Source organism: Ostrea edulis, chromosome 1 (genome assembly GCF_947568905.1).
Source record: "Ostrea edulis chromosome 1, xbOstEdul1.1, whole genome shotgun sequence".
NCBI classification, from domain to species: domain Eukaryota; kingdom Metazoa; phylum Mollusca; class Bivalvia; order Ostreida; family Ostreidae; genus Ostrea; species Ostrea edulis.
The window spans coordinates 86,474,231-86,500,277 of NC_079164.1; the positions used below are offsets into that span (position 1 = coordinate 86,474,231).

The 26,047-nt window shown below is 35.0% G+C and overlaps 1 protein-coding gene across 2 annotated transcripts; it reads right to left on the reverse strand.

Annotated features, from left to right (window-relative positions):
• Positions 1–544: 544 nt before the first annotated feature.
• LOC125676917 (uncharacterized) lies at positions 545–25,366 on the reverse strand. Of its 2 annotated transcripts, XM_048914788.2 has the most exons (9): positions 25,036–25,366; positions 15,362–15,628; positions 14,319–14,548; positions 4,758–4,947; positions 4,082–4,186; positions 2,920–3,040; positions 1,965–2,092; positions 1,272–1,524; positions 545–1,152 (listed from the first exon to the last, which is right to left on the reverse strand). In XM_048914788.2, the coding sequence occupies exons 1-9, from the start codon at positions 25,085–25,087 to the stop codon at positions 903–905; spliced, it is 1,596 nt and encodes a 531-aa protein (XP_048770745.2). In that variant the 5' UTR covers positions 25,088–25,366; the 3' UTR covers positions 545–902. The 2 variants fall into 2 exon arrangements, with proteins under 2 accessions (XP_048770745.2, XP_048770754.2); XM_048914797.2 differs by lacking the exon at positions 15,362–15,628 and having other exon boundaries at positions 25,036–25,358.
• Positions 25,367–26,047: the final 681 nt, after the last annotated feature.

The window sequence follows — 26,047 nt, forward strand, 5'->3', positions numbered from 1 at the left end:
AATCCTCAAAAGTGGCGATATTTTGATCAATTGTTAAATGATAGCATTGTGGACAAAACTGTAAATAATGACAGTATATTTAAGATATGTCAGACACATTGAAAATATGCAACAGGATCAACATCGTCAACGACAAAACATTGAAAGCATGGATGGAAACGAGTAGAAGTGACAATGCTGTTTCTAGTACCATGGATGTCGAGTCTAAACCTAAGTCCACGTTCCCGAGTAATTATTGTGACAAAATACAATAAAGGTTTTCGATTTCAACTGTATATTAGATTTATAAAATAGTTATATAGACCCGAACCGAAATACCCAAACCCGATGTAGAAAAATTAGAACCGACCCGACCCAAATTTTTTTGGAACCGTGACAGCCCTAATTTGGAGCAAGTTTAGCTGAAATTAGCCCTGTGGTTCAGGAGAAGTTAAAAGTTTACGGACAGACGGACGGAACGACTGACACCGGACAAAAGCTGATTGGAATAGCTCACTTGAGCTAGAAAATAACCCACGCAGAAAACAATTTCAACAATGCCACGAAGTGGGTAGTATAATGTATAATTCATATTCATACTAGAAATACAGATCTAACTACCATAGATTGAAACAAAATATCTTCATTGTTGCAAATGACAAGCAATGGATTTCAATAGAACACAAAATGAATGTAAATATATCAAAATAATCAATCTTACAAAAAGTGTATGTCATTCAGAATAATGTCGCTTCGTTCAAGCCCTCACAGGAAAAAAAATCTCATAAGAAAGAATGTGCGTTTGCGAAATATCTATTTCTGCATCAAACTAGTCTGTAATGTAATATTAAAGCATTTCTTGAATAATATTGCATGTCCAATATAAATGAGAGACGGTCATTGGTAAATGACTTAGAATTGGTTTATGATGAGAACAAGATGCAGATAGTAGTAAATAAAACAATCTCCAACAAAGTTAAGCGCCAGACGGCGAATCCAGAAGTGGGACATGGAGATTCAAAGTTGGGTTGTCCAGCACACAGTGACGTCACGTTCCCGCCAGATGTTGAATAGAGGTACCGCGTAAACTCATCGGGCTCAGCTATGAACCAAGTCACGCCTACCAAACTCAGGGAATTGTCAGATACAAAGTTGGATATGTCAAACAAAAATCTGAAAATGATATGAAATATCAAACTATTTCATTGGGAATATGGTGTTCTAAAACCCAGCATTTTACGGTAACTTCTTTGAACTGTTTCGTGTTATGAGTGATTACAATTTCACTTTACCTGGATCCGGGGGGAGTGGTGTAAGTTTCAGTGTCATTGGTATTGATGACATTAGTTTGTTCGTACAACAGAAAGTAATAGTAGTGGGCAGTGTCGGGAGGCTGGGGCCCTCTGTAGGACATCACATTGTCCCCCTCCGCCATTCTACCCTCAGGGATGTTCACAACCATCCAATGAAGTAGCGGGCTCTCCCGAGTCCCTGCCGTGTGATTTGGAACATCTGGATCTACACAAAGGAGTGTGAATGTTTTGCCTAGGAGAAACAAAAATGTGTTTGTAGCCAGTGCTTTGCTTTAAGAACAGAAATGGTTGTCGAGTTTTACAGCAGATGATCTAACGTTCCATATCTAATGCTAGAAGACATTCTTTTAAACAAGATTGCTACACATAGCCATGTCCCCCACCGCCGCAAAAAAAGTTGAAGCACAACAGTCCCAAACCTCCTGTAACATTTGTCAAATCAAAATGTTGGCGCAATATGATCAACTACACATGGTAACTAACAATCCTACAGAATATGAACAAAATCCGTCGAGCGGTTTCTGAGAAGTTTCGTCCACAAAGTGAAGTGGGACGGACGGACAGACGCACGAGCATCGGTATATCTATGTCCCGCGTTGCGGGGGGGGGGGGGAGCAAAGCAATCCTCAATACTTATCACAAAATGTAACCAGAATTGACTAGTTCACCTACCAGTAAAGTTTTTAATCTGGGTATAAAAGCCCAGAGCTGTGAAGTCAGGAATGGGATCGGCATCGGAGCGAACATCCCACGAGTCGACCTTACCACTCCCCAGTGGATTCAGCCGAACTACCCTAGATCTGTGCAGAAAGAATGTATTACGAACAAGAGGCCCATGGGCCACATCGCTCATCTGAGTCACCTTGGCCCATACTTTAAAGATTTTTTCTATATACATGTATGTATTCGTATTTAAAACTTTGATCCCTATATGGTCTCAACCTAGCCCTGGGGACCATGATTTTTAAATTTTTAAATACTGGAATCTGCATTATGTCATGAAACTTTCATGTAAATATAAACTTTTTCGACCCAGTGATTCTTCAAAAGACTTTTGATGATTTTCCTATAAATTTGTATGTAAAACTTTGTTCCCCTATTATTGTGGCCCAACCCTACCCTTGGGAGCCATGCTTTTAACAAACTTGAATATTCACTATGTCAGGAAGTTTTCATGTAAATATAAACTTTTCTGGCTCAGTACGTGTTTTAAAAATTTCCCCGTTACATTTGCATGTAAAACTGATCCCCTATTGTAGACCCATGGTTTTAACAAACTTGAATCTGCACTATGCCAGGAAACTTTCATGTAAATTACACCTCTTCTGGTCCAGTGGTTCTTGAAAAAAGATCTTTAAGTGACCCTACCTTATTTTTGTGATGGCCCTTCATTTGAACACACCTAAAACCCTTCACCCAAGGATACGTTTTGCCAAGTTTGGCCCAGTGGTTCTGAAGAAGTCGAAAATGTGAATAGTTGACGGACGGACAGACAGATGGCGGACAACAGGCGATCAGAAAAGCTCACTTGAGCTTTCAGCTCAGGTGAGCTAATAAACAAAAACAAACCCAGCAAACTATTGTGTTTTAGCAAGGAATCGGCTGTGCTTGATGCACATATACATACGGCATTGAATACACGGCGCAGCAGGATGAAAAGGAAAGGGCGCTTGGTGAAAACGTGACGTCAACATTGACTGTTAGCACGATGTTGTCAGGAATAAAGGTTCTGTTGTGGCTTCCGATGGCTGTTCAAAATAAAATAGACAATAAGCGTACGATGCAATACTTTTAACTAGATGTGTCGAAGCGACAGAAATGCCTAAGGGTCATAACTTCACCAAAAGTAGTCCAACCGGACCCATGTATGCACTCGACCTTCGTACCTATATATCCCAAAGAGCTGGGTACGCTAAACATAGCATCTCGATTGAAGTCAGCATTTCGCAAATTCTATGGTCGTTATAACGATTCAGTTCGTCAATACAACCTATCATTGGGTGAAATGCTGTCTAATGTGTTTCATACCGATTGTTAAGCCGTTTTTGGCACACTGATTTTATCAGTGTTATCTTATTAATCTAAATAATTTGTTCAATACCTCCTGTGTATGGAAACGTCTTTTGTTTTTGAAAGTGAACGTACGTCTGATAAATATAAAATCCGAAACCGTAGTTATAATCCGGATTTTCAAAGAATTTATGGTTTTCACCACACTCAAATAAAGTTTTCTATAAAGCCACATCCATATTAAAAGGTATACAAAAGTTTCATGAATGCATTATATCTTTGTATGAATTTGAAATAACACATTAAAAAATCTATACAAATTAAAGATGTAGCCAAGTTCATTTCAAATGATTTTTTTAATGTAAAAAAAGTCAAGTAAAAAGTGAGCGTGATAGTCATAATTGTCGTGTGTTCGTTATATTTATTAGTATACGTGATTTAAAACAATTTTAACAATAATAGTACTGTAATATGATGTAAGATTAGCACTCTTACATGAAACAGTAACGCTACGTAGACTTTATTGAACATGTGTAACGAATGTTGATGACGTAAGGCACGTAAATAAATGATGTCATAAAATATCTAAATATAAACAACGTCTTCTCAATTCAAAATGTCTATGTATGACTGAGATATGAGCGGAAACTGTAAATTGTTCAAGTCTAACGGGTATAACTCGGCCAAAAAATATCTGGCTGGAACTATGTGCACATCATAGATTGGAAAAGGGCAAGTGATGTTTTGATTGGTCAAAATGCACATCCGCCAGAACTGACCTTCCGATATGAGGTAGGGACAGTTATAGACGATTCTAAAGTTTGCCATGCTCTGTATGGAGTATGGATCCATATTGGCCTCCATCCAATTCATCCCAACAGGACCTAGAAAAGAAAACAAATCATTTTAATTAATATCTCTACTCTAAATTTTTATGACAATGATCACGATAAAAGATGCAGACCCGTATTTATATCAGGTGACCATCATCTCCCATGGGTATTTTGATTATTGAATTTAGAGGTACATGTAGCCACGCAGTGTATGTGACATGAAGGAATATCATTGTCATTGTGAAAGCAGCATGCTGTTTCACCATTGCAAAACTGTAAAATGGACAAATTTATTGACTCTTGGGGATGGATGGGGGACTGGGGGTAACCTAGATATTGACAAAATGGCCTTGTATCGTGGTCTAAACAAACTGTGTTGTCATAAGCAATGTTCTAATAATTTCCTACTGAACATATTTCTAAGATTTTTATATGGTATAAACCCCTACTATCATTATTACAAAATCACCGTTTCATGTGAGCAGAGATAAAGACGACATGTTCGACATTGTTAATACGCCTAACAGAATTTAGGGATTCGGTCTTTGCATTATAAGCAAATATCATTAAAACTCTCTAATGCATTTTATTAAAGGATTAAAAGGTAAATATTGATATATACCTGTGAGATTCAGGTACTCCACTGCGCCTCTCATTGTATACGACAAAGATGTCATATTTGTTAGAGAATTGCTCAGTTTCTGTGTCCACTCCTCTGATAGATTGATCCGCCCGGACTGTCGAAATAGCAGGAAGGCGAATACGTTAGCAGTGGGCGAGGATGGTAGAGGACCAGAATAGTCTTTGAAAATCTGTCGAATTAAATTCTTGATAATCATTGTTGTTGACCACGTAATTATTAAGATATTTCGAAATCAACCCATCTCAATTTAACCTATTTCCTAATTATATTTCTACTTGCTCCTTACTTTGAACGAATTTCAAATCGCTTCAAAATACTTTGACGTGCGTTTGGTTGAAAATCTTTACCAATTGCAACGATAGCCATTTCCTCATGAATGCGAAGTAGTTGTAAACATTAATCTTATTAAAAATATACTACGTCTATTTTGACGGCTGGAATTCTAACAGAAATGAAAGAAGAAGAATTTAATAAGAAAATTTCATTTTTGACATCACGTGACGCGTTGCAGTATATGCCTTCATGTATTTTACAAAATGAACTTTATTTCTTAAATATACTGGTTGTTCTGAATAATGAAAATATAAAAAACTAGAGCAAAGCTCGTTGCAAAGCAACGAGAGGTCTTCCGTCGGAGCTGTGTGACATAAAAACCTTGAACTTTGAATAAAGGTGTACTATAAATTTTTATCGTAAGGTGTTAATAAATTTATACTACTCAAGTACATGCGTGTATGATCTAATTCCACGAATCAGTCTTTTGAGACGTGCGTGTATGTGGAATTAAATTCTTTCAGCATTTAACTTTTCAGTCCCAATAATGAAGAAAAAATTACTATTTGAATTCATGAAATTTATGGCTAAGGACATACAATAAAGGTTTATTGCTGTTACCAATATTTTATCATACAACAAAATTATGATAGCATAATATTCAGACTGAAGAGAATAATTCATCAAGTTTGAATTATTTATACATACAAATCAAATAAATTGCTCTCAAATCTTGAATATTTTATTAAACTTTAATATATATCTGCGTAAATACATGTAGGTATATTATGTACACTGTGCGCACAGAAGTCGCGTATGAATTTCACGCCAGGGGCACGTGCCGAAGTTACATAATTTGGACCAGGAGTTCTGAATCAATGTTTAATCAAAGTCATATCATTTAAAATGAGACTGGTCGGCCATGGGTTTCTGAATATTCTATATGCATGTTTAGATTTGGTTTAATCATGATTATAACCTATTGATTTCAAAACATATTCAGAAATAATTCTTTGTTTGTAAAATGTATCCATTTTCTTTTTCACAACGAAGAATTTGAGTAAAGCTTGTGTGTTCAGTTAAAGTAGTGTGAAATCACAGATCGCTAGTTCAGCAGCGATGAATCTCCGATATTAAACACACATTCAATTAGACATGATTGAGAAACGAACTGTATATTAAATTGCAGATTTTAAAATTGATGCCTGACTCAATGCTCTAGAGTTTTGAATTTAAAACAAATCAAACGTAAGACCAGGGACGTATAAACAAGCATATACATCCCCGGAAAGACTGAATTATTCGAAAAATCCAATATGATCAAAAACGTAACATTCTGTGTTATATTTAGGATGACAATGTTTACTTTGTGTACATACCCTGGTTCATATGCGATGGTTCCTCGAGGCGATTATGTAATTGTAAACAAAAACAAACCCCACTGTGTATGTAAGATGCGTGTAGTTAATGACTGAGTTATTCTATGCTTGAAGGTTTGTTTCTTCAATTAAATACATCGTTGTTTTAATAACAAACGTAGAAGAGATAACCTTTTCCTCTTTTTTTTTTTTTTTTTGGAACGATTGTTTATATTAAAGCTACTAAATTATATAAAAAAAAAAAAAAGAAAGTTGTCGATAGATGGTTTTTAAAGGAACCATAGATCACGTTAAAACCTTATTTTAAAAGAATGCTAGCATTTCATGAAGTCAGATTTATCAATTAAAGCAAGTTTATTTAAGTTATACGCATATTTTCCCCCATTCACCTACCTAATGATACAGTTACCTGTTTGCGGGTCAAGCTTTTTACTCATATATAACACAATACTTGAGCAAAATATTATGTTTATGAAATCAATAAGATGTTAAAGAACAACTTTTCCAGCGAAAGCCATATCGAAATATTTACCATTTTTGAGTTATAAAGCGAAAACTTTGAAGATCCCCAGATCCCTAATTTAAGGGGCCAGCCCCTTTTTAGGGATATCAAAAGAAAGCTCTTAACATTTTGCACAACGTTTGTTCTATTCGTCTTAACAAAATATTTTTAGTTTAAAAGATACAAAGGAAAATATGTGTAATTATTTGTTCTTTTAGGCGTCCTAATTTTTTAACCCTGTCAACCACCATTTCGAACGCTGTAATCAAAAAACCAAAAACAATGTGCACAACTACAATGCTCCTACTTTTCATTTTCAATGCAATTTCTGCTCAAGCTTATACAGTCTCAGAGCCTTTGTCTGGAAACCAAAGCTCCTAAAATTTCATTCAAAGGGGAATAACTTGTGAACAGAAGAGAATTTGTGAAATGTAGTACATGATTTTGTTCTGTAAAGTTTATAAACCCTGAAAATTTGAGCAAAATCCATGCAGAAATGAGCGAGATATAAAGCTTCAAAGTTAGCGTCTAGGAAAAAAAAGAAGAAGAATAATAAGAATAATCTTAACCAGCACAATCAGTAGAAGGTCTTCCGTTGTTACGGAAGACCTTAATTAACGACGACAACACAATAAAATCAACGACGGATATGATATCTATTACATAGTGGTTATACATGAAGGGGGTTATAGAAAATATCCTACGCTTTCCGTGTTTGTGAATTATGTAAATTGCAAGCTTTTGTACCACTGATTTTAAAGGGTTTATTAAAATATATAAAGCACGGAAATAGCAATGGACTCTTACATGAACAGAACTGCCCCAAGTGAAAAAATATTTTAATATAAACCACAGAAAATTTCACTTTTTTTGAATACCCACTTCCGCTCCTACCAGGGGTTGAACTCACGACCCGCGGAACCAAATCTCCTAGCAGCCTGTAACCATCATCAAAATGTGAAAAATTGCCTCAGTGTCCGGTAATCAATAGGTAAAATATTAAATAAAATATGACAACACGTTGTAAAACGTACAGAGGGAGTCATTTGGAGCGTATTATTGTGACATAATACAAAGAATTTACATTAACCTATTAAGCGTAGGTCTAAATGAGCGAATGAAATATTTTCTTTTTCTCTCCTTTCCACTAAATTGTCAATAGAAAAGTTTGTAAAATGGAAAAACGTGAAAATGTCCATTTCCACACACCTCTAAATGTTCACTCAGTTTTATTTTGCGGTATTCTGGTACTTGAATGTGTTGCTTATGTACACGGATTCTGGCTCTAAGAGTTGTAGTCTGACATAATTATAGTGTTATTGTCATAACAACATAATTATGTAAAACGTCTGAAGATTTTTTAAAAATGAAAGCGCTTAGTAATACGTTTTACAACGTGTTGTCATATTTTATTTAATATTTTACACACACACACACGCACGCACGCACGCACGCACACACGCACGCATATATATATATATATAACGTAATGTAAGACTACAACAAAAAAGTACTATGACGTCACAGTAAGTATTACAATTGAAAAGTAACTTCAAAGTTGATATTGCGCGAAAAATATTTGAAAGAATTTTAGACGTTTTCAAATTGTATAATACTTACTGTGAGTCATGATAGTACTTTTGTGTATGTAGTCTTGCGTTACGTTGCTATGGCAGATAAATACGACTGAATAAGATCGGTCAAAATATTTCTAAAAAGTGTTTAGAGGTGGGTTTTTGTTGTTGTTTTGTTGTTGTTTTTTTTTTTTTTTTTTTTTTTTTTTTTTTTTTAGATTTTACTTCCAAATAAAAGATACCACCGAATCGTGCAGTTCTGTTTCATACATGTACTTAGATATTTGATTGAAAGTAGACATTAACGGCAAACTGCCAACTCAACTGTATGAGAAACGGGATGAATTCAGCTTCTCCATCGTCAACTTCCCATATTTATGTGGCAATATTCCATTATCACCTGCATATGGTGTTTATATCTCTCAACTGATTGGATATGCAAGAGCTTGTTCTGCGTATAGTCAGTTTTTAAATCGAGGCAAGGAACTGACAAACAAGTTGATAGTACAGGGGTTTCAACAGTCTCGATTGAAGTCAGCATTTCGCAACTTATATGGTCGTCACAACAATCTAGTTCGTCAATACAACCTATCATTGGGTCAAATACTGTCTGATGTGTTTCATACCAACTGTTAGACCGTTCTTGGCACACTGATTTTTACTACGAATAAATCCGTTCACCTGATCAGGATATAGCGCTCACGGCGGGTGCGACTGGTCGACAGGGGATGCTTACTCCTCCTAGGCACCTGATCCCACCTTCACCTTTGGTGTGTCCAGGGGTCCGTGTTTGCCCAACTATCTATTTTGTAAATGCTTATAGGTGTTAAGAGATTGATCACTGTTCGTTATCTTCACCTTTCATCATATTATTTCTCAAAAGAAGACAGAGTTGATGTTCATAAAAAATATATAGAAGAGACATTAAAACCCAACTAAAATCATGTAACATTTAATGTTATCGTGCTGGTTTTTTTCCTTCTTTCAGTACTTGGGGACTACACGGTCTGTTCCTTCTATCGATAATCTCCGAGGCTTGGAATACTATAGAAGAAGTCGTACCGGTCACGCCAAGTCATAGTAAGATGGCCAAAGCAGAGGTTACACGAAAAATTATAACAAAACTCTAATCTCTCACAGTGTCGGATCCAAACAGATACAAGACCAAAAAGAAATAAAATTTATAAAAGCACTGAAAAGGCCTCGACAATGTTGGTTAATATTTAAAACTTGGTTCTTTTCTTTATCAAGAGACATATATTACATAAACAAATATCATATACTACACACTTCGAGATAATGACAACTATTAATAATCTTCATAGTTAACAAAAATGGAATACTGATATATTGAATGGAAGGAATTGGATGTCTTCGTTGCAAGCGTGTCTACAAACTATGGTGTAGGGAGTTTGTACCATCATCGGGTCGTGATGAGAATAGAATTTTTCTTCTTAAAAATTATAGAAATTAAGACAAAAAAGAGAAATCTTCCAAAAGAACGTGATTATGAAATAAAATGATGATAAGATTATGATTTGGAAAGAAATAAAATTGTTGAATTTGGTAAGTCATACCATTTTGGATTCGTATATGGTAAATTGATTGACATGATTACTGCAAGAACACAATTAAAATATAAAATCAACACAATAGATAAATGAATCTCGTACAAAAATCACCAATCCCAAAGATTAATGGGAGAGAATTCTAGGGAAAAGACACTGTACCAGTGTTTAAGGTCAATACCCCCCACCCCCCTTTCAAGGTAAAATTAAAGCCGCAATCCTGAATTTCTAATATCAAAATATAGAGATCTTTATGAATCCCCTAGTGTTAACCATATTGAACCTGTAAAATATATATCTAACAATGAGGCTAAATATGATATACTAGTTTCCACTCAAGGTCAATACATTTTTCTTTTATTTTCCCCTTTCAAGATCAAACGAATTAAAGACAGAATCTTGAGACCAAAATAGGAAAAAAGAGCTATATAAATCCGTACTTATAATGCTTTCTAATGGGTTTTTTTAAATACATAATTTGGAAGTTTTGAAGGTCAAACAGTCCCGGGGAATCTGGGTCCTCAGTACCCCTTGCTTGTCGTAACAAGCGACTAAATGGAGCAGTCCTTCTGATGAGACTGCAAAAACCGAGGTCCCGTGTCACAGCAGGTGTCGCACGAGAAAGATCCCGCCCTGCTCAAAGGCCGTAATCGCCAAGCATTGGCCTTAATTTTGCAGCCCTTCACCGGCAGTGGTGACGTCTCCATATGAGTGAAAGATTTTCGAGATGGACATAAAACAATATACAATCAATCAATGAAACAGTCGCAATGTCGGGAATACTCATTATGGTTAAAATAAGGACTTCGACGTGAGAGCAACGAAGGAGGCAGAGTGTATTTCCATCAATCATAAAACAGAGAATGTACCTTTTGCAAAGAGCTTGAAGACAAAAAGGGTTCGATGTGCAGTGGACACAGAATTACCCTGTAGAATTGAAAGAATCTCAGCAGTGCTATCTAGGGAAAAGGTGTATGACACTGCAATCTGGTTAATTTTCTTCATTCAGGCCTAATGAAAGCAATTTTCATCAAAAAAAGAATATTAAACCTTCATATTAATTTGATTTGACACTACAATGTTTTTGACTTAACTTTTATGTCTTAATTTACAGTGTTTACTTGAAATTATAAGTTAGTTTTCCTGTAAAATAACCTTTTCCTTAAAAGGTCATATCTCTATATTTGTAGGTTTTAGTTCTCTTTTTACGTTTATTAAAATTACATTAATGGCAAGTCAATTGTGAAGGTAACTATTTTGATCTTATATTATGATAAGTGACATGGCTGTACCGAAACATGTACTGAGTTCAATTTTTATTTTGCTACATTGCCGGTATAGGGGACGCATTCTATCATTAAACTTGGTTTGTAGGACATTATAACTTTAACGATATAACATTCTATGTAGTTCGTAGTCTAACATTTGTAGTTTCCCCAACATATTGTTGGCAGTCTGATTAAAATCAAACCCCTCACTTCGCTCGATATACGGACAGTCGCTGCGTAGCGTATATCGAGCGAAGTGAGAGTGTAATAGAGTGAAATTTTACATGTTTTTAATACTTTTTTTCAGGGATTTCATTTATTGAAAATAAATTGCTTTAATTCAATTTCTTTAGAGTTTTGAAATTTAATATGAGAATAAAGTTTTATCTAATTGAAATCATTATTATAACTATGACTTGTGTTTGTCTTGTTATTTCATTACTTATTGAATATTACTGCTTACCATGCAGAACAGGTTTTTCTTTAGGATAATTGTTACTATTTATAGATCACTCTAGTTTGGTCACATGGTTTTTAGGAGGGAAATTTCTTTTGAGGACAGGTATTCTTGTTTTCATGCTTAAGTGGCACAGAAGGGTTGTTGGATAAAAGTTTGATATAGTAGCATGTTCTTTACTAGTTGATTGATTTACTGGATGGAGATTTATTCTATTTGAGCAGGTTAGTATTAAACTTAGGATGCACTATTTCTTTATTTTCACTATTTTATCTTGTCTGAGTGAATGTTTGAATGATAGACAATATGAGGGAGTGAATGATCTTTGCAAGTTTGCACGAATGCTGTAAATAATTGATATAGAACATATTAATATATAATCAAATAAGATTCAAATTAATGTGTTTAACTTTTAAAGGAGAGAATGAATGTATTACACTTTATAAACTCTACAGTAAATACCTATTTTATTATATTTAGAACAGCTACACATACACATACAATACAACCTCGCATTGGGTCAAATGCTGTCTGACGTGTTTCATACCGATTGTTAAGCCGTTCTTGGCACACTGATTTGACTGCGGATAACTCCGTTTACCTGATCAGGATATGGGGCTCACGGCGGGTGTGACCGGTCAACAGGGGATGCTTACTCCTCCTAGGCACCTGATCTCACCTCTGGTGTGTCCAGGGGTCCGTGTTTGCCCAACTATCTATTTTGTATTGCTTGTAGGAGTTATGAGATTGATCACTGTTCGTTATCTTCACCTTGCATACTATAAAGTAGGAGGGTTGCTTTATATTTGCACGGACCTTTGCACCTCATGGGAGGTAAGGTTAATTGTAGAAATGTTGTAAGTTTTACTATAAATTCAGTATTACACATGCAAATTGTTAAAGCATTTATAGTCAGTTTTCTTTTTGTTCAATTCATGTACTTTAGCAGTTTAGCATGAATTATCTATTATTTAGAATTTATTCAGTTTGTGTATATCATAAACTCTTTATTATGATAAACTTATTCATGCTAAGCTTAGGGAAAGATTATTGATTTAAGAAATTATTATAATTCATAATTTCTTTATTATACTTTCATGTAAAATACTCGAACCTGATTGGTCGAGAAGCATTTGAAAAAGCATATTGTTACCCTCTGAGAACAAAAAACACGCGCCCCAGGGTGATAGTATCTAGCAACAGGTAACAGTACTTGACAACGGGTGATATTATAAAAAATTATCACATGCGTCAAATTTATGCGCGTACGGTTCGCCGTAGATTGCTAGACGACGTCGTTTGAGCGTTTGTAATAAACGCGAGTATCCGCATCGAAATACGAAATATCGCACGACAGTGATTGATCAAATGTCAACAGACGTAAGTTTTTCTGCTTTCCAGTTTACATAACATTCAGTATAATAAAACAAATATTGCATGTATTTGAGGGTAACATTGGAAATGTTCACCCCTCGAGAAACCATTGTCAACCTCGGCTACGCCTCGGTTGACAATGGTTTTCTCGGGGTGAAAATTTTCAATGTCACCCTCAAATACATGCAATATTTATATAATGTTATTTAACCTATCTTTTAATATTTTATTCTTATGCAGAGTTATTGTTCTTGTATTCATAACTTTGATTGTATTTCAGGGTCATGCAACAATAATTTTTAGTTACATCGCCACAATAAAGATACACTGTACAACCCACAACACCGGAGTTCGTGTTATTATTCACCCGATTGCAAGAGGTTTGATTTTAATCAGACTGTATTGTTGTCCACATTATTTACAGTTGATGAGGTATATGCAATTGTTGGTTTTAAAGGACAGTTGATTCAATACAGGCAAAACTACTAAAATTATTGGATCAACTCTGTTGCAAAATCAACAATTGCATATATCTCATGAACTGTAAACAATGTGACCAACAATATGGCCCCTTTATGTATTTTCTACACCTTTGCAGGAAGTTCATCCATCATCCCTATCAAGTCTACTTCTGTTGACGACTTCTTATTAGCTGCCTGGTAGTACTTTTTATGCCCCCGAGATCGAAGATCAGGGGGGCATATTGTTTTTGTCCTGTCTGTCATTCTGTCTGAAACTTTAACCTTGCTAATAACTTTTGAACAGTAAGAGATAGAGCTTTGATATTTCACATGAGTATTCCTTGTGACAAGACCTTTCCATTGGTATTGAACCTTTTGACCTTGACATTTGACCTACTTTTATTATTTTTTTTTTTACATTGCTCATAACTTCTAAATGGTAAATATTAGAGCTTTCATATTGTATATGAGAATTTCCTTTGACAAGATCTGTCTACTGGTACCAAGATATTTGCCCTTAATTGTGACTTTGGCCATCTTCGGAATTGTCCATTATCGGGGGCATTTGTGTTTCACAAACACATCTTGTTTTTAATCTATTTTCTACAAAATTTTCTACAACTAAAGTGATCCTCAACTCTTTTGCAACAATGATGGTGATCGTTTACATGTACTCGTACATACCTCTGATCTGTTGACGTCATTTCCGGGAATGTTTAGAAATATTCCATGATTAATCAATACACCCGCATCAAAAACAATCATTGTGTACAATTCGTTCTGATCTGCTAACCACGTCATAGTTGGTCGATTTCGGACACTCCAAGGCTTATAGATCATGGGCTGTGTCGGGTCCAATTCAATTTTCCGGCTCTCCGTAACTGACCAGACGTTTCCACACCCACTGTATGACCCTTAATCAAAAGTACCAACCATCAGGCTAGATTTAAGATCAGCTATCTTACTGCAAATTTCATTAAGACAAAGACTTACAATGGGCTGGGTTTTTTTTTACACTCGATCTCCACCTAATAAAATCGTGACATTTGATTGTCTGTAAATCGTATATAGACTACGCTATACAATTTAGAACGCTCCCCCAAAGAGATAATATCGGTGAGCATAATTCTCACTATAGCACTTAGCAGGCTTGAATTATTGTATATATTACTGGTATACTTAAGGTAAACACTAACCTCAAAGAGAGAAAACTCTTACTGGTTTTACATTGATAAGTGACTATGATTCTTCCATAGAGATATCAGATTTATGAGCCATTCCTGCCAAATCTTAAATGACAAGGCGTGACTGATTATAACTTTGTATGTTACTTGGAGTGTATACTTTAAAGAGACTAAATACAATATACACTTTAGTTTTTTATATACTAGGTTGCATTGAAAGACAAAGAGATCGCGTTTTGTTTGACGATCTTGTTGAAGTGTGTTTGAAGCTCCTTGGAAACATTTTACTGCTTCCTACGTTCTGTTTTTCAGCTTTCACTTTTCCCTCGCAAATAAGCAACGACACCCCAATTCATTTTGGTTGTATTGAAATGTTTCTTAGCGTTATGTTTAGTTTCTGCCAAACAAATTCAATTAGGTATCAGGCCTCCTTACCATAATATTCTGCATTTCCATAAATAGAAAGATTCAAGTGTTACAGAACTTTAAGTAATATAGTTTCATAACATTGAACGCAAGTTTATGAATAAAAGTATTTTGTACCTGTTCCTGTGTCAAATGTCACATTCACATACTTGGTCACCAGAGATTCTTGGAATATATAGTCGGTTCCAAAAATACGGGAGACGAGACTGTATGCCCTGTAGGGGAACAGGTTGATGCAGTCCGGTGAGGAATAAGGGTTGGGACATCGGGCAAAGTAGCTACTCCCAAACCAGAACCGAGAATCGTTCTTTGCATTCCTGACGATATGAGACAGACAGTCTGAAAGGTCCACATTTTCTGACGAACAAGGAGAGCTGACGACGACTGTAATGAAACTACCATATTGATATCATACATCTATTTCTTTGCGCAAATTGAATGTCCTAACTACATTACACTGTACATATACAAATAAAACATGCCTCGGGCAATAGTTTATGAGGTCTTTGACACCACCTCGAGGCATAGTTGATGAGGTCTTTGACACCACCTCGAGGCAAGTTTATGAGGTCTTTGACACCACCCCGAAGCAATAGTTTATGAGGTCTTTCACACCACCTCGGGCAATAGTTTATGAGGTTTTTCACACCACCTCGGGCAATAGTTTGAAGTCTTTCACATCACCTCGAGGCAATAGTTTTGAATGTTTCCACGATATATATGCAGGGATCGAAATTAACTTTTTTGACTACTAGCAAATTTTAGCTAGTGGATTATTTTCCAACTAGTAAAATTGAGCTTTTACTAGCATTTTTCAATCGATTACTGTTTTACATGAATTTAAGAAAACAAGCATGTCTCTTTTTCAAAAATTTTGGGAAATCTTTTAAAATCTCCTTTAAAGTGCAAAAATAAAAATAAGATTCGAATTCTTTCATTTAAAATTGAATGAATTATCAGACAACATACATGGTGCGGGTCATAGGGTACACTTGTGCGGCGTACTCGCTGTCCAGAGATCTACCACCTATTTACAGCATCATGTGGATTGCAATCTTGAAGACTGTTTGCGCCAATTCAAACTATCTTTTCAAAACTTTTGGAAATTTTATTTTAAAAATTTTTAGTTGAAAAGAAAACCCCGCGAACTCGAAGTGTTTGACTATAGAGTACAGAAGGACACCGCGTGAAACGGTGACACTAACACTGTCATGTGTTGTTTCATGTAGACACGGACGAGATCAACATGCTTGCTATTTAAATCAGACGTCTCTGAGACGTCCGAAGTGTATATGAAGTAGGCTATCTTCGACATCACTGACTGAGATGACCTTGGCCTTAGTTATTTATTCAATCCACGTTTACTTTTTCAATACTTGTATATTAATTTTGTAAAGCGTTTCTATGCACAAGACAAAATTATTGTCAACTTCAAAGTACAGCCAATAAACCGAGGAAATCCGGGAAAAAGATCGGGGTTTTTTCACTCGCAAAAAGTTGCGATCACTTGTGATTTTTTACTCGCAAATTCAATTTTTAACTCGCATTTAGCGAGTATTTCCCCTTAATTTCGTTGCCTGATATGACATATAGATAACTATATTTTGTCATACACGTTAATGTTTTTCCTGTATAAAATTTATTCTCTTTAGAACCAACATCTTTTAACTGTTAAACCAACTCTCAACAGTTTAATTACATATACGATCTGTTGACTGGGCAATGGTCTGCCCTATTTCTATTGGCTACGCAAGTCATGTGATTCTTGGTCTGTTTTACTGTTTCACTGACTTGACTGATGATGAAATACAGAATTTATTAGATGAGACACAGAGCACAAACACGAAACATAATTATTAATCAGGATTTGGAGTATGTTTTCTTTTAAATTGGTGGATAAGGTAATAAATGAATGCAATCACACTGTCCTGTTAAAAGCTCAGTCAACAAATCATATATAAGAATTTAGTAAAAAAAACAACCTACAAAGAATGAAAGTGTATAGCAAAACAGTTATAGATTGTGTCTTCGGACAACAGCTGTTTAGTTTGACCCTCAAACAGATCTGTTTGTCCTCAGTCTACGGTTTTGGACAGCAGCTTTGCTTTCGTGTCAAACAAAACAACTACGTTATTCTCGAACCCAGTAAATAACAGTGTCGTGTAATGTAATAAACATCGCATACAAGTGAATGTAAAATTGGAAATTGTTACCCCGCAAAAATTAAACCATTGTCAATTTCGGCTTCGCCTCGGCTGACAATGGTTAATTTCCAATGTTACTGTCACTTGCATGCCATATTTAAGAAATAATGATCACGTTTTCGTGTATGTTGCAAGATAACCTCCTTGGTTGAGAAATGTTGTTTTGACATATTATAGCCGAGGCGTTAGCGGAGTTGAGAAATGTTGTTTTGACATATTATAGCCGAGGCGTTAGCGGAGGAGAAATGTTGTTTTGACATATTATAGCCGAGGCGTTAGCGGAGTTGAGAAATGTTGTTTTGACATATTATAGCCGAGGCGTTAGCGGAGGAGAAATGTTGTTTTGACATATTATAGCCGAGGCGTTAGCGGAGGAGAAATGTTGTTTTGATATATTATAGCCGAGGCGTTAGCGGAGGCTTTTATATTTCAAACATTTCGAGAGCAACATACATGAAAACAAGAACTGTATATCTATTCTACTACGGCTCAGAAATACACCGCAGATCATTTACCTATATGGCTACGAATTAAGTCACTGTAACGTCATGACAGTTTCCGAAATGGCCTACATTGGTTTATGCTGACGAAAAAGTTGTGATGGTAGGGGAATTCTAAATCAATTTAAAAAAAATTGGTACATATGTAGTGGTGTCCATATTTCAGATGCCTGTACAAATATCTTCCTCACCCGCTCATTTTTTATATGCGTCTGGGTGTAAATAATAGAGGAATTTCGAACCATGAATAATTATTTCTCTCCCATCTATGTTGTCTCTTTTAAGATTTTTTTTAATGTTTGAACAGGAAGCTTAACTACGTGCGTCATTAGCTTGTCCCATTGATTCATATTTGTACATGCATGTTCTATGTTCAAGTATGTATAATCTCAGGTACCGGTAATTTTGTCCGTAATAGTAATAGTAGGATTCTATACTATATCACCCCCTAGTAAATATTAGGAGGTGATATAGTATACACCCCTACTATTATTATATTACAGACAAAATTACCAGTTCCTGTGGTACAGTACGTAGGCTGATATTGGTTAATTTGGACTTTGAATTTCGAAATTCGAATCTCGTATTTTGAATTTCGAATCTCGTATTTTGAATTTCGAATCTCGAATGAGTCTTCTGGGCTTTCGTAGTATCGCTCTCGGAATGCAAACGATTGGTTTATACTGAATGGCAAATGTTCTTCAGTCATTTATGAATTTGTTTTACAACATATATTGATTGATATTTATGATCATCAAATTGAATTATCAGTCATCGACTTTATTGTTGCATTAACAAAACTCGAAGTGCAAGCGAGATGTGTGTCAATTTTCTCATTAACAGTAAATACATATGAGGGTATAACGTAGAGTAATGACATTCCTTTGATCTTTGCAATAACCGATGTAGAATTATATACATATAACAATACAGGTATTTCGATATAGCGCATTTGTATTAAAATTCACGTGCAGTGCCATGAAACAGTCAGAACTATTGACCGGTCAATAGTTTAAATGTTGCATGCTCATTTAAAGATGTTAAGAATGAACAAACAAGAAAATGGTATTTTCTCTACTATAGTATTAGACAATGGGATAATGAACTGTAATATGTCGGATCTTGAGAGTGTATCAAATCCTAAATATTCCAGAAAGAACAACATCCAAAAGCATGGTGCAAATCTCTCTCTCTCTCTCTCTCTCTCTCTCTCTCTCTCTCTCATTATTATAATTTTCGATGTATAGTGTGTTTTAGGTAAATTACACTGAACTTTAACAGGTCTTGTACCCATTATCCTAACTAGGGTATGTTTGTATTGCGGATTTGAACGCCCGGTCCGTGAGAGTTTCTAGTCACTGCATTATATAGTTAACAATTACCACGAAATATATAACATAAAGCTTTTTGAATTTAAAAGCGCTTTGGTGTTGAGTTAGCAGGTATTGTCCATCGTGGTCATACATACAGTGGAGTAGTCACCCCAACATGTTCTCCCTAACGTGAAAAATGGCAGCTGTATGCTCGACTGAACGCAGTTAAGGATGAATGCTACACCAGAGAAATTTAATGATATGGATGAAAAGTGGAGGATATGTACAACAATATTTTGAAAATATTTTATTTAGTAAAAAAAAATATGCACTTTTAGTATAAAGCAATCTGGAAAATAAAATTTATATTCCCTGCTGGACTCGAACTCGCGATTTGGATCAGCAGTCGACGTGCTAACCTACTGAGCTACCCAGCTAGGCAACATCGTCGCAAGCCATGCCTATTCTCTATGTTTACACTACGTGAAATGCCGTGGCTGTATTATGTTCTGTAGTTAGATGATATTCCTCTGCATATGTTCTGTAGTTAGATGATATTCCTCTGTATATGTTCTGTAGTTAGATGATAGTCTTCTGTATATGTTCTGTAGTTAGATGATTCTCCTGTGTATATGTTCTGTAGTTAGATGATAGTCCTGTGTATATGTTCTGTAATTAGATGATTGTCCTCTGCATATGTTCTGTAGTTAGATGATAGTCCTCTGTATACGTTATGTAGTTAGATGATAGTCCTCTGTATATGTTCTGTAGTTAGATGATTCTCCTGTGTATATATTCTGTAGTTAGATGATAGTCCTGTGTATATGTTCTGTAGTTAGATGATAGTCCTGTGTATGTTCTGTAGTTAGATGATAGTCCTCTGTATATGTTCTGTAGTTAGATGATAGTGTTCTGTATATGTTCTGTAGTTAGATGATAGTCCTGTGTATATGTTCTGTAGTTAGATGATAGTCCTCTGTATATGTTCTGTAGTTAGATGATAGTCCTCTGTATATGTTCTGTAGTTAGATGATAGTCATCTGTGTATGTTCTGTAGTTAGATGATAGTCCTCTATGTATGTTCTATAGTTAGATGATAGTCCTCTGTATATGTTCTGTAGTTAGATGATAGTCCTCTGTATATGTTCTGTAGTTAGATGATAGTCCTCTGTATATGTTCTGTAGTTAGATGATAGTCCTCTGTATATATTCTGTAGTTAGATGACAGTACTCTGTATATGTTCTGTAGTTAGATGATAGTCCTCTATATATGTTCTGTAGTTAGATGATAGTCCTCTGTGTATGTTCTGTAGTTAGATGATAGTCCTCTGTGTATGTTCTATAGTTAGATGATAGTCCTGTGTATATGTTCTGTAGTTAGATGATTGTCCTTTGTATATGTTCTGTAGTTAGATGATAGTCCTCTGTATATGTTCTGTAGTTAGATGATAATCCTCTGTATATGTTCTGTAGTTAGATGATATTCCTCTGTATATGTTCTGTAGTTAGATGATATTCCTCTGTATATGTTCTGTAGTTAGATGATAGTCCTCTGTATATGTTCTGTAGTTAGATGATAGTGTTCTGTATATGTTCTGTATATATTCTGTAGTTAGATGATAATCCTCTGTATATGTTCTGTAGTTAGATGATAATCCTCTGTATATGTTCTGTAGTTAGATGATATTCCTCTGTATATGTTCTGTAGTTAGATGATAGTCCTCTGTGTATGTTCTGTAGTTAGATGATAGTCCTCTGTATATGTTCTGTAGTTAGATGATAGTCCTCTGTATATGTTCTGTAGTTAGATGATAATCCTCTGTATATGTTCTGTAGTTAGATGATATTCCTTTGTATATGTTCTGTAGTTAGATGATATTCCTCTGTGTATGTTCTGTAGTTAGATGATAGTGTTACTCTGTGTATGTTGTGTAGTTAGATGATAGTCCTCTGTATATGTTCTGTAGTTAGATGATAGTCCTCTGTATACGTTATGTAGTTAGATGATAGTGTTACTCTGTATATCTTCTGTAGTTAGATGATAATCCTCTGTATATGTTCTGTAGTTAGATGATAGTACTCTGTATATGTTCATATATTGTGAGTTCCATATTTAACTTTTCGAAAGTTCCATAATATCAAATCAATTTTAAGAGAGAGAGAGAGATAGTAAAAATTGGATACAAGCTTTACTTAAGAAATAAGGTATCATTTAAAAATATTTATCGGGATATAAATACGGGTTGGTCACGTGATCAAATCCCATAAAGCCCGAAGGGCTTTATGGAAAATTTGATCATGTACCAACCCGTATTTATATCCCGATAAATATTTTTAAATGATACCTTATTACTTATATTTACATTTTTGGTTGGTAACATTGCTGAATTGTGTTAACAACACGTTTCCATACATTTCAAATTGTTGACGTCCACAACGAAGCGTCATAGATGTTCAAAATGACGACAACACAAAACAAAGTTCTATAAAATGAAGAACTGTTTTAATTATTAAGACGCTAGAAAGGAAGTATATCAACATATACTTATACATTAACTCGGGAGTATATAATGGAAAACTCTTCCATATGTCTAATTTTAGGGGGTGGGGGAATTATGATTTAAACGGGGATGCGCAGTGTTACACTTAGAGTTGTGATGCGCTTTGACTTTTGAAAAGTGAAGACGTTGAAGACCGACTTTGAAAGATATTCTGTGGATATTGCGGAGTTAACAGAAGACTGAGATGGAGGAACATGAAGAACAGGGCGGCAGTCGTCAGGTGTAGGCAAATCTTTTATAGACAGGACAGAGGACGCAGCTCAGATGAATCTCCGGAAAGAACTGAACATCGCAGAGAATGTGGAACTGCACGAAGGTAAGGGACGGTTTGGATTTGGATATGTAATTGTTGATAAACATGAGCTCACTGAACGCTTCTTTTGACTCGATAATTTTTTGTAATAGGTTTTTAACGACGCCTCGCTTCGATGTCCTGACATAAACTTGGAAACCGACATCAAGCACTATGGCTGCTGTGGCACGGAAGCAGTGTGGTGTGTAGGTCTTAATCCACTTTGACGACTTATCGGCCATACATCCTGTGAATGACCTTTTTGCTAAAGCCTAATGTCATCATCTAGCAGTAAGTACAATTCCGCATCACCGAGGACCAGGGTGAAGTTGTAGCAGACGAAATTTTAGACATACATTAGGCCTAGTAGGCTAGTAACTAAAGACATTGTTTACAGAAATGTTTTTATCAATTATTGATGAAAGTTCACTGCTTGGAATACAAATAAAACCGTAAATACATATTGTGATGTTGATTTCATCTATTGAAAGATTTCTGTAGTAAGTGAGAGCGATTGCTAGATGTGTATTGCCTTAGTAAAAGTAGTACCTGTTACCTACTTTTAACAAATGTTCATACGCACAGCCGTGACCTCTGTTGACCCCGTAGTAGATTTATCCAGAAATAAATACGTATTGCTCGTAATAGTGTTATGTAGGAGAAAACAGTTGCAAATGTAAATATATGATGATAGAAATCAGGTGAATGGAAATAAATTACGAAGATATCGTACATGTGCATACAAAAAACTGTGTACCAGCCCATATGTTAAGTCAGTCCTGAATTGATCTCCTAGGTGAGTTCTAGCAAACTTTAAAAGTGGCTACCTTTAGCAATAGGAACTGGTCGATATACCAAACCAAAATTACAGTTGAATGAAAGAATATGCACTTGCTGTAAAAATAACTGTATAGAAGATGAAAAATGTATTTTTAATGGAGTGTGAATTTTATTCTGATTTGAGATACTTTTTATTTCAAAAGGGTCAAGAAGTTAGTGATACTTTTATATCTCTTAATAGCAATGACAAGTTTGTTTTCTGAATGAATTATGTATCTGTCCAATCATTTTTAGCAAAGACAGTATATAATATGTTTATCTTAGGAAACAATGTGAACATTCCATGTAGTTTGTCTATTTATTATTATATGTACATGTATATGACGTAGTTGATCAGTTTATTATTATATTTATTATTATATGTACATGTATATGACGTAATTGATCAGTTTATTTCTGTTTATCATTTATATGACAGTAGTATTATGATATGTGCATATTGTATTGGTATTTGACACTTTAATAAAATATTTCTGATTTTGATTCTTTATAAAGAACAATGATATGTCAGATTTATAACAATGGTCCTAAGCACTAAAACAGGGAGGGGTTCTTCATCGAGTAATATAACTTGTCACAACAATGAGTTGTTGACACAGCTTAGAAATGTACGTCCTTAAGTTTTGGCATTAATTCATTCCATCTTTTCTTTGACTATATATTCCATATTTACACATGTGTAATCGACAGTTACAGTATCACACGAGAAACTTTCACGTGGCAAAACTAACATATTTACTACCTTATTTTCGTATGAAAAATAACGTGACCACTGTTAATGATATACAGAATTCGGCAGAGTATGTTAATGAGTTGTATGGAAGCCGTTAGGAGGCGTAGATTAAATATAAATCCAATCACTGTTAGTAGCATTATTCTATACAACTATATGATAGGCTGGGAGAGAGCTGTCTATTGCTTTTCATATAATAAACATCGTACCTGATTACAGTAATTAAAATTGAATATATTTTTTTTTATCTATTACCAGTTGATTACGGTTAATTAATCAGTAAACCGTCGAAAATGACAAAACCATTCGGAATTAAAACCGATATAAATTAAACCTCTTCAGAAAACAACTCATAAAATTACATATACATATATATATATATATATATATATATATATATATATATCTACAAATAGTATACATATATTTTAATTCGAACAAGTCTATTCCTAATTCATATGAGTTTATCATGGGAGGGAGTAGGTCTATATTTTTAATTCGCATGGGATGGGGGGAATCTACATGTATGCTATCCACACTGTCTGAAGCTCTGATGATCTTTTAAAATCACCCCTTAAATATTCTGAAAACCTGCTTACCAAATCATTTCATTTCTTCGTAAATTACATATGTATAATTATTATTTGTGTCGTATCATTTCAATTTTCAATCACTGTAACATTCACAATTTTTGTCATACGTTTGACTACAAACCTACACCTCATTTGCACGGTATGTATAATGTACAATGAATTATGAATACAAAACATGCCCGCCCCTCCCCCTATATAGTAGCTTATCTCTAAATAAATTAAAGAAATGGTCAAATTCTATTAAATATGGGTCTATTCAAGAAGAATGTTGACCCATTTCTCATTGAATTGAATCAATCTAGTATATTTATTTCTTGAATTTAACCTATGGTATATTATTACATGTACATATACATTATACAACTTCCACTTTAAAAAAAATACAGTCACAACAAACCCCCATGTAATTAATGATAATAATGCATGCACTTTCTACTTTTATTCAATTCAGGCTTCAAAATCCCAAATTTACTATAATTGCATGCATCTTGTATCCACCCGTGCATGCACGAGTTAATGTCTAGTATATTGAAATAAGGGTCACAGACGTAAAACTAATACCTGACACAACTAGACTCGATACTTTGAAGAGAGAAAATCAAAGAAACCGGTGCGAAGCAGGTTACGAAATACTTCTACACGCACACACCTGGGCGCGGACATTTTTTTTTTTACATAACAGTAACAATCGACGCGAGGATTAAATGTTTCCGAATTAAGATTTGCTAATATGTTACTTAGAGAGGATTACTTACGATATATACTGGTACAAAAGGCTAGTGCACGTAGCATACATACACGGTCCATGTTAAGTTTCTCCTGTTCCTCAGTTCTTGCGTTATGGCCTGAAAGACTTTGTTTGCACAATATTTATGAAAGACTTTGTTTACACAATAGCAGATCTTAAATTAAAGGGAATGGATCTAAGATTTTGGGTACAGACATTTAGGATATTCCGAATCTCTTTTTATGTAGCACTGCAGACAAAAAACAAAAAACAAAACAAAACAAAAAACAAAAAACAAAAACAAAAAAACCCCAACAGGTGTATATATCGAGGTCTGTCATAATGTCACGATTTATACTACGATTTGCCAATGTGGTCAATGTTCAAAATCGCCATTATTCGCCGATGCTTGTCTCGCGATTTTTTTCAGACAATGCTACAGATGTATTTTATTTTCGAATTAAGTACGATACGACAACTATGTGTGTTCAACAATGTACGATGTCTGTGCAATAATAGGACGAGTTGTGGCGATTCTTGTACGAATTGGAGCGACTGCGTAACGAACGTGTTGAGATCTCAGTACGACTGTGCATGATAAACGACGATTTAAAATACGATACTCTTACGGATTACCACGAAATTGTACGATATTTGAACGAATTGTTACGAGTTAACACGAATATATATAATGTATGTTTGAAATTCTGTAATATCGCATCGAAACTGGCTGATGATGGCAATAGCTTCAACTGCTGCAATGTTTGGGTAAACTAGAACAAAATGGTGTAGAAAATGACGAGGAAATTGCCCAATTGTCACACAATAAGCATACACAAAGACAAAGGAGAAAACATCGGATAAAACCTTGGATCTCCAGACGCACTCTATGGATTTTTGATCGTATGATGAGAGAACTAGAAACTGAGGACGATTTATCATGCAAAGACTTCCTCAGAGTGGAGCTAGATATGTTTCGTGAGCTTGTCGACAGACTGAATGCCAGATTACAAAGAAATGACACATGTTTCTGAATGGCT

Coding starts and splice junctions, on each gene's coding strand:
- LOC125676917 (XM_048914788.2), bottom strand. CDS start 25,087: ATGGACCGTGTATGTATGCTACGTGCACTAGCCTTTTGTACCAGTATA. Junction 4,948..14,318: donor ATGACGTCAACAGATCAGAG/GTATGTACGAGT, acceptor TTAATTCGACAG/ATTTTCAAAGACTATTCTGG. Junction 1,153..1,271: donor ACCACTCCCCCCGGATCCAG/GTAAAGTGAAAT, acceptor TATCATTTTCAG/ATTTTTGTTTGACATATCCA.